Genomic DNA, 10,661 nt, shown 5'->3' with positions numbered 1-10,661 from the left:
ATCAAATTTTATGAGATATATCGATAGAGCTTGACTTGAACTATGTGAGATGTAAATTTCATTGAGAAATTCCATTCCATTAATGAGATATGAATGTGAACGTGATTTCAGATGATGTCATGACGTCACGGTTGATTAATCACAATGATACATAAAATCTGTCATCCCTAGGACATGATACATATATGGTATAAGTTTAAAAGTGATAAAAGAAGGACTTTTTGCGTTAACCTCTGCACAAGATTTGAGGAGAAAGAAATAAAGAAGAACTAGAGATTGTAATTTGTCATCACTGACAAATTAAGGTGATCCGATTTTTTTTTATCAATGATTCGAGTCCTGATAGTGCAAAGTCTCAGCTACAACATATCAAAATCTGAGAGAAATTCACCGAAGCATAAGTAAGATAGTGCTCGATAAAGAGAGTCATGTCAATTTTCACATCTAAAAAATTCCCTCCCATAGAGATAATACGTCATAGCGAAGATAGAAAAAGAAGTACATATGACCTTTGACCCCACTTTGCACAGACAAGATGGCATCTGAGCAAAAAGTGGTTATTTTATGAAATGATTCCTGTAACATGGTCTTTACGTGTGCAAAATATGGGAAAGATAGGACATGTATTCACCAAGATACAAGATGAAACATCTATGACCTTTGACCCTAATTTATATACCCAAGATGGCGTCTGATCAAGTAGTTGTTATTTTATGAAATAATGTACGTGACATGAACTAAACATGTGCAAAATATGGTGGTGATAGGGTATGTTTTTCTTGAGTTATTGCACATAAAGTTGTAAAAAGAAAGAAATATTACAATACATCGAAGATAAGCTTTAATTTCAACCAAGTTTTTTCACGTGATCCCGACAACGTTTGAAAAAACGAAGGGCACACTAATGATAGCCCTAGGTCTCAGCTACAACATATTAAATCTTAGAGAAATTCACTGAAGCATAAGTGAGCTAGTGGTCGATAAAGATAGTCATGTCAATTTTCATTTCCATAAAAATTGCACTCACATAGTGATTACACGTAAACTGGTCAAATTTGACAAGGTTACCTTCAATCCATTTTTTCGAGGTAATGTCGTCGTCTAATCAAAATTGTGTAATTACATTTATAAAAGAGCATTTCATAAGCTACAACATATTGAAATTTAGGTGAAAATTGGCAAAGGATAAGTGAGATACGCTCGAGTAAACTTGAAATTTGATGACGTCATTTTGAAAATTTACTTTTTTTACTTTATTAAGAAATTTGATATCTTTTAATCATTTTGTCAGCATAGCCAGCCCATGAAATGACATGTACAACTCATTAGCTTTCAGAATATGTCAAGAAAATGGGGGGTCACCGTCCATCCTGACGAGTAAAATCCGATTTAAAATTGGCGGTTTGTTGGCATAGTTGCACTGTGTATCCCCATTGACGCACGCGCGGAATTTTGAATTTGACGGGCCCGTATGACGTCATATTGAGTCGGATCAACTTGAAACTTGGTAGAAATAATCCTTGACATTTCGGACATCCGATCCATGTGAAACTAGAAATATCACTTAAGGTGATTAATACCCCCGCCCCGTGACGACAGTCTTACCCAAGGAATGATCTTTCCTTGATCTTCTGCCATTCAAATGCCGTTACCATGGCAACACAGCTTCCGACACATCCGAAAAATGTCTTGCACATCTTCCCACCAAGACTATTGTGTGTGCCACATTTCATAAGCTTTTGTCAAAAACTGAGGAAATAGTTCAATCCACAAGATCTTTCCTTGATCTTCCGCCATTAATATGCCGTTACCATGGCAACGCAGCTTCCGGCACATCCAAAAAATATGTCTTGCACATCTTCCCACCAAGACCAATGTATGTGCCACATTTCATGAGCTTCAGTCGAATACAGAGGAAGTAGTTCAATCCGCAAGATCTTTCCTTGATCTTCTGCCATTTATATGCCGTTACCATGGCAACGCATCTTCCGACACGTCCGAAAAATATGTCTTCCACATCTTCCCACCAAGATCAAGGTGTGTGCCACATTTCATAAGCTTTGGTCAAAAAACTGAGGAAGTAGTTAAATCCGCAAGATCTTTCCTTGATCTTCTGCCATTAATATGCTGTTACCATGGCAACGTACTTTCGGGTACTGTCAAAAAATGCGTCTTGCACATCTACAACCAAAGGCACACATCTGTACCAAGTTTCATGGAAATTGGGCAAAAACTGAGGAAGTAGTTTGCAACACAAAATTTTCCATCATTTTGGCTCATAATATGTGAGCTGTTACCATGGCAACATACTTTTTGTCACTGTCAAGAAATGTGTCATGCTGACCTATATCCTAAGACAAACATTCAATATGAATTCCATGAGAATTGGAAGAACACTGATGAAGCAGTTTTGCCATGAAGCATTTTGCCCTATATTTTACCAATAACATGCCAATACCATGGCAACGCACTTTTTGCCACTGCGGAAATATGTGTCTTGCACATTAACATATTCAGATGAACATCTGTACCTAATTTCATAAAAATTGATCAAAAACTGTGGGAGGAGTTCGCGACGCAAGATTTGTACCCATTTTTGCCCATAATATGCCGTTACCATGGCAACGTACTTTTGGGTACTGTCAAAAAATACGTCTTGCACATCTACAGCCCAAGGCACACATCTGTGCCAAGTTTTATGGGAATCGGTTGAAAACTGAGAAAGTAGTTCGCGACGCAAGATTTGCAACGGACCGACCGCCCGACCGACCGCCCGACCGACCGCCCGACTGCCCGACCGTCCGCTGATTCCTATATACCCCCTTCAAACTTCGTTTGGCGGGGGTATAAAAACTGAAAATTTCTATTGCATATGAGCTGTGTGTGCGAATATGTGCGCGCGCGTACGCGTCCGTCCAATTTTTTCAATTTTTCAAAAAATGCTCCAAATGGTCTGAAACGTGTGTAAAATAATTTTGAGCTCGATTTGAGCATACAAATATTTCAACGCGCGCGTACGCGCGCGTTTTAAGATAAATGTGAATTTTGAGAATATGAGTAGAATCCGCTTGACTTAAAATATATATGACGTAACTTTCATTGAAGAATTCCATTCTAATGATGAGATATGCATGAAAATGTGTTTTCATATAATGACGTCATAGTGACGTCACGGTCGACTTATCACTATGATTTTACTTGATCTGTCGTCTTTGCGACATGATACATATATGGTATAAGTTTGACATTGAGAGGCAATGCACTTTCTGAGCTAACCTCTGCACAAATTTTGAGGAGATAGAAATAAAGAAAGAATCCGTACAGAAACAATAGGTGATCCGAGAGGATACTCGGATCACCTAATCAGTACAGATACAGAAGGTGATCCAAGAGGATACTCGGATCACCTAAATAAGGCAAATCCGTAGCGGTTGGCATCTCCGTGTATCCCTTAGATGTCTTCTCATTTGGTTTTTACATGTACTGTACATTCCCCACCAAAATTACAATTGGACTTTCTGCAAAAGTAGCTCGAACTAGAAATGTTGCTATGGTGTCTGGTATGCCTCCGCTATTATGCGTGGTTCTCCCAATAGGTCTATAGGACGTCGTGACTATATGTGACGACTGTTTCACATGAAAGTCACTGTCTGGCAGTACATGCATAAATATGTACTATGTTTCATGATGATATCTTGAGCCAATTCTGAGATATGGAGGAAGAAGTGATATTCAGCATTTTTATTTGAACTTTGACCTTTTTTACCTTTGACCTTTTGGCCAAAAACTTTCCCAGAGAATCTCTTTTGGGTAATACATGTATACACTACATTTTAAGACAATACCATAAGACATTGCAAAGATATGAGGGAAATTGTGAAGTTCTGAGGAGTTAACCGTAACCTTTGACCCATGACTCTGGACCAAAAAATGTCCCAAGAGAATTGCTGTTAGGCGGTACATGCATATCGTCGCTGGGGTGACAAGACCTTGTATCTGAAATTTTGGTGAAAATGACTTTTTTTTAGATTAATGGTCAAAAAATAGGTTAAGTGATGTCCTGGCCAAATCCCAACTGTCTTATTCCAAAAATGAAGCCACCACGGCACGTCACACGAAAGGCTATCCCATTCGCTATAGTGCTTTGGCTGCCATGTTTTTTGGCTCTCCTGAACATTTGACTTTTTGTAGATACAAGATCTTGTTGCCCCTGTGACGATGTGTACTTAGTTATGTGGAGATACCTTGAACCATTTCTGATATATGGAAAAAAAAAAGTTACATTTTAGCATTTTCAGTTGACCTTTGACGTTTTGGCCAAAACCTTTCTCTAGAGAATTTTTTATTGGGTTACACATGTATACACTGAGTTTTAAGAAAATACCTTCAGGCATCGCAAAGACATGGTGGAAATAGTGAAATTTTGAGCATTTGACCTGAGCTTTGACATTAAGCATATATGCACCCAAAAGTTGATAGGCACAACTTAGTCCACTGACACATACTGTATTCATGCCAAGTTTCATGAAGATACCTTTAATGGTTTTTTAGTTATGCTGCCCACAAACTTGATCATATATGGGACAGATGGACTGACGGACAACCCGAAAACATAATGCCTCTGGCAATACTTCATGGTGTAGGCATAAAATGGTAGATCAATAAAAATACAATTTTAAAGAGTGAAACTATAACTTGTCATGTACATCTCACAGAAAACGCCATTCAATTTTCTTCAGTGGTCACAGAGAAATTGAGATCTTTGTAGAGCACGTTAGGAATCCATTCCCTCCAACCTTTGTCTACAGTGCTTGCACCTTACAAAATGCCAAGAGCATCCAAGTGCTATAAATCTGGAAAAATGGACCCATGCACTGCTTTACAAAGATCCACATTTCTCTGAGACCATTTAATTAAATCGAATGCGGTTTTCTGCAAGATGTAGGTAAAAACTTATAATTTCATACCCTGAAATAGCATTCAGATTGTTTAATCATTTTGAAATCTATCTATGATGTTGAAATCTGATTGCATTTTTTTTAACATACTGTATTCTGCATAGTACATTACAAATAACAGAAAGAAGAAATGTATCGATTTTTTTTCTCACTATTGTCCTATGCCTTTGTACATTTTAAAGGCCCCAGTAGATGTGATTAAATATTCATTGCAGTACAAATTGTAATCTTTTGGTATGAAAGTGCATCAAACATTTCCATGAGTGTTTAAATCAACTATGGTAATTAACAGTTAAAATGGGTGATATACCGGTACTGGTTCATCATTTGCTCCATTTACAGGACTTTCATCAGTTCTCTATCCATTCTCAAAACATCTTCTCACCAGTTGCCAGGCATTCCTGGGGTGTAAACAAAGCAGTTTGGTTGGTCAGCTCCACCATTCCTAAAGCCTGCATGGGGAGAAACAGCATATCATCATCAAACATCAATTTGTGACATATCAGAGGAATAATGTATGGATGAAGAAAACTGGAACTATCACGGAATGTAATTGATACCCAATCAAAATCTGAGTGAGTATAGTTCCATCCATGAAATAATGAAACAGATGCGTCACCATGGCAACACATTGTTCAACATTCAGGTAAGATCTGCTTTGCATAGCTAATAATCACAGTGGTCATGTGTGCCAAAACTCAAGTCAAATACTAAAAAACTGAGTAAATTAGTGCAATATTTCGAGTGATATCAGTTACGATGCTCAAACAATGAAGGAGTTAGCTCAATCCCTGATATTTTTGTATACTCTTTATCAAAAGAATGCTGTTACCATGGCAACACAGTTTAACACTGATGAAAAACAGGCTTTGCACATTTACATATTATAGTGGTCAAGTGTTCCAAATTTAGAGTCAAGTGCTCAAAAATTGGAGTTACCGGTACACTGTAGCTCAATGCACAACACTATTGAATAATTTCCATTAATAACAAAAAGCTGTTACTGTGGCTGCTGAATGCATGGTTTGTACATTGACAAAAGATGAAGCTTGCACATCTATAGCGGTTATATGTGCCAAAATTCCTAAATTATACAAGTAATAAGAAATATAATTAGAATTCTATTAGTAATAATGAAGTATAAGTCGAAGAGGTTAGCATTTCCCAGGTGTTTAAGGCAGTGAAGTCACATAACGAAATTCAAAGTAGGTAAAAATTCCAGGCAGTCCCAGTTGGCTATAAATACCGTGTCAGTGAGCAGTAAGCATCTTTTCAAAGAGAATACGGCTTTAAATAGACAGACCAGCAACACCATGCAGTATTGGGTGCAATGCAGGCAATTGGCTCACTGGTCCTTCTCATCATACAGACAAGCAATAAATAAAGCACAATCATTGCTGTTCCAAAGACACGGAGCATTCTTATACGTATGGACATTTCATGCCAAGCAATTAAGCAGAAAATCAGCATACAGTAGGGCCCACCAGTTTTGACTTCTGTACAGTGTTGGAAAGGGAGGGTTCAGAACTGAAGAGTATCGATTAAATGAGATGTTGGGTGGGAACCTCTTCGACTTATACTTCATTATTACTAATAGAATTCTAATTATACTTCTTATTACTTGTATAATTTAGGAATTCTATTACGTAATACTCGTATAAGTCTTCAGAGGTTAGCATGTTCAAAGTTCCGTACAGAAGTCAGTCTGTGGCATGAGTGAGGGCAAGAGGACAAGAAGGATGATGGACAGTTTTCACGACAAGGTTGAAACTTTGGTCATGACTCCTCATGCATAGAGAGTGTTTATCGATGGTGACACACATTGTCGCAAGCAGGAGAAGAACTCGAGCAAAGTTTGCTTGAGAACCTACTAGTATAAGGTGCAAGGCATAGGTTTTGAGTATGATATCATTTTGATACCTTGCGTGCTTTAACTGGAGCAGGATTAAGCATGATAGCGCACAGACAAATCAAATGGACCTCTTGTACCGATTTTCCAATCAAGACATAATCATAATCATGTTCCTTAATTCATGTACATTTCAAGGAAGAATTAGACATTAACCAGTTCATCTCGGCATAGTAATATTGCAGCAATAATTAGAGGCAAGTACACTGCATTTTGGGTTGATATTAGAGTTTAAATTCATCAGTTTGGTGGACCGAATCTCCTAAACGAGTGGCCGAGTAATGTGTCGCCATTTTTCAATGCACAACGTAACGTGATTTATGGTCTTGTGTCTTATCTGACTCGTATTAGGACATTGTTCTTAATTGAGATACTAATATACAGGTATACACATACTATCACAATTTACATGTATCTTTTTAACTCAGCGGAACTGAGAATTGTTGAACTACTGTGGAATCAATTGTTAGAAGGTTCAAAATGTACCAGCGTTCGTCCAGTCAGTTGTGGACAAGATTTCGTTAAGACCTTTATACTCCATGCGCGAAAGTTTAGAAGTTGCGGCGCTTCTGTAGCTATGAGCTGAGAATGTGATATGTTGGGATGTTTTGGAGAAATTATGAGTTCGCTTTCTGAACTTGCTCGTTGGAGATGTTCTGTGCATTTAATAATATACTCGTGCAGAGTTGATCGGAACACAGAGTTTAGGGTTGGAGGTAAAAGAAGGCGCTTTAATTACCTGGTTAGAGATATACTTTTCATATCTCTAATGTGCAAACGTGGCCTCATCTTCCGGTAATGTCATAAGAACTAGATGTCTCAGCATTTGTGTACATTTTGCCAAGACGAGCTAGGAAAATTGTTTTTGGCTCAAGGCACTGAAGGAATCTTTAGTTCATAGGTATCTTGAAACGATAAAAGGTGATTCAAAACAATTGAAACATCCCAAGTCTTATTGTATTTAGCCTTGCGAGGGTCGGAGTTAGATACGCCCTTCTGACTATAGGGGCAGTTTGCCTATGTCATAGCTCTCGGTTTCAGGTAGTATGGAAGACCGAGCAGGTCTATGAGTTAATCGTGGAGTGGGCTTTGTTGAAAAGCTATGCTATAGGCTTAGAATGTCGACAACGTGTTCTGTAGATGGGTTAAAAAGGATCACAAGATTGTTCAGAATACAGACATTGCTACTGTCTTCAAGCATCCTCATTTGTTTTGTTTATTGGTATTGTCTCGCCATGATGATGAAAGGAGCTTTGCAATGTGCTGCGATGTGTCTGCCACTTGTCATCGCTAGCAGAGAGCGCCCATGCAGGCGGCTAGTGTGAGCTGGAGGCTCGTCGGTGGGTGAGGGTGTGGGGCAAGAATTTTCCCTTGGAGTACAAGTACTAGTAATAGGGGTGGGGCTATTCGCATTTCGAGCGATAATGAGACCCATGGCTGCCGCCACCATTGGGGCAGTGAGGATTGCTCAGGTCACCTTGTTCAGTTGAAGCTTGTGGAGGACTGAAAACGTTGATAGGGTAAGGAAAAAGGCATCAAAATTCAGGGCAATAAAACTTGGCTTCCATTTGACATGAGGAGCGTTGCTAATCTATATGTAGAGTTTGTGGATTATGTGGTGAAAACATGTAGAATAGTAATTAGTTGTTCATGTCTCTGCGAGACAAGCAGGAAACTTCAGAATTATCTACATCTGTTGAATGTGAAGCTGATATCCAATTGCTAGACACCAATTCCAATGTTGGCCGCGAATTCGTTCGGGTCAGTATATGCTACTAGCTGTAGAAATGTCTGACCGAATTATGAATAAGCACATTTTTTGTACACGAGCCACAAAGGGGCTTCAAGACCGTTCTGAATTTGCAAGAGGCTCACACACATTGCTATGCGGGGAATTCTGTTTGGCACTCCAGACTCTCTGAGCAAAGGAATTGTCATTGTTCAGAATTAACTACTCTCCATACTGAGATGCAAGCATCGCTTGAAATTATCATGCTAATGGAGGTGGAAAATAATTCTTTGTCTTGCGAGACAGCCACCACCAAAGAATGTTTTGTATCGCATGACTAGATAACGAAATCAAACTTCGTGTCGAAGTCATCTCCTGCTTTACACAGAGCATTAGCTGATTTATTTTTTCTAGTCCCAAGTGACGAGAATGTAGATTTCTTTGTGGAAAGCATTAAAATCCCGAAATTTGGTTTCGTTGCCATATACAAGATTGGTGTATTTCCAAGGGCAGTAACCTTGTCAATCTTGTTCTGAGGAAAAAAAACTGAAAATCATTTGCTGGGAATTAATATGAGAACCAAGGAAGGTCTCGACGTGCTTTGGGTTGAAACTGGATTTGTCGAAATCCTTACTGAAAACCTTTAAGGGTGACAAGTTGATCATAAAATTGGCTTTGTCAAGACACTCTTCTCTTGAGTGAGAAAGGATATGGATATCATCGAAATAGGTGATTGTTCTGGAATGCAGTAAAAATACTATTTCCATTCGAAAGACTATGCTTGATGAACAAGGTGAACGGATACCGATAAATATGCACCCTTTGGAGGGGCAAATTAAGGCCGTAATCAAGCGAAACTGTTCCACTCTGAAGTGTTCGTATCTTACAAATTTGTTCAAGTTTTTCAAATTTATGATTGGACTTAGACCGCCAGTCTTTGGTAGCGCTAGAATAGAGTTGATACTCCATGTGAGGAATCACTCTAATAGCTTGCTTTGCGAGAATCTTCGGAGACAATTCTTCATGGGTTGCCTTTTCCTCCTCGGTAGAATGTACACTTTGTAGAGGAAAAATTTATTGGTATGGCGTTGAAATGAAATTATTGGTTTCATAGCCAAATATTGTGGCCAATATCCAAGGCTCGGGAATTATTTTGACCAGTCATCTTTGGAAAGCTTGAGATTTCCAGCACTGAACGATTTTGGACAGTACTCATCCTTTTTTTTTTTTTTTTTTTTTTTGCTGGCTTGCGTAGAGACATTCATGACCCACGATGTATGCTTATGTGACACTAACTTGTCAATTTTTATCAGATGTCTTTCTGAACAACTTTCTACCAAGTGGAATCGACTTGCTGCGCAAGTGTTGTTGAGAATGGTTGAGAAGGGGTTTCAAGGTACCTCGATGGTGCATGCTCAGATCATACGATAAGCAAAGCCCGGGAGTGTCAGGCCAGGGAGGTGGATCGATGGTGACATGAGTTGTTCAAATTCTCGTTGTGTCAATTGCATGGATGATTATCCGTGCATGATCTGTGAATTTCAGAAAGGATTTATCTATGTGGTATAGAAGTCCCTTCACTACATTTTGTTGTAGAAGTTGGGAGCTCACAAGACCCAAGGCCTCGTGAAGGAGGATCGCCCAAATTTTACTCTCGATTTTTGGTGTGAGACTGCTTGGGCATTCGATGGCAATTGAGCATTTGCTTCGTGATTTTATAGAGACTTACCTTCTGATGTGGCAGTGTGACTGCCTTCATTAGCAAATCAGCCAATTTTTAAATTTGGCCCAAATGAGATCAGAATTTCAGTTAAAATCAAATTTGGTACCAGGCTTTGAAAGAGTTTGGCTGTAAGGGCATGGCATCCGGATCAATTCGGTTGTCAAAATGACCGTAACCACAAGGGCAGAGTCAAGGCCACCCATACAGGGCAACGCAATCAATTTTGCCAAGAAGGAGGCTGACATGAGAATATCGTCGTCTGATGAGCTGCCGATGGGTATAGCTAGCTCGCTGAAGTCTTCGATGGGCGGGGGAGCGCCCCTGTCCCCGCGGACATGGCTC

At 39.1% G+C, this 10,661-nt stretch overlaps 1 protein-coding gene across 1 annotated transcript in view; it reads right to left on the bottom strand.

The window, feature by feature from the left end:
* Nucleotides 1-1,377: 1,377 nt before the first annotated feature.
* Nucleotides 1,378-10,661, bottom strand: part of LOC139741810 (cysteine-rich protein 1-like) — a 123,181-nt gene continuing 113,897 nt past the window's right edge. Inside the window, exon 4 of the mRNA XM_071652394.1 lies at nt 1,378-5,410. Coding sequence (XP_071508495.1) covers nt 5,340-5,410 — 71 coding nt within the window. The 3' untranslated portion in view covers nt 1,378-5,339. The remainder of the gene's footprint in view (nt 5,411-10,661) is intronic.

The sequence above is a fragment of the Diadema antillarum genome, unplaced genomic scaffold (assembly GCF_040938485.1).
Source record: "Diadema antillarum isolate AM-2024a unplaced genomic scaffold, OU_Dant_1.0 seq00000955_RagTag, whole genome shotgun sequence".
Lineage (NCBI taxonomy): Eukaryota > Metazoa > Echinodermata > Echinoidea > Diadematoida > Diadematidae > Diadema > Diadema antillarum.
The sequence above is the reverse complement of the archived record's forward strand: the minus strand, read 5'-3'. Positions and strand labels throughout refer to the sequence as shown.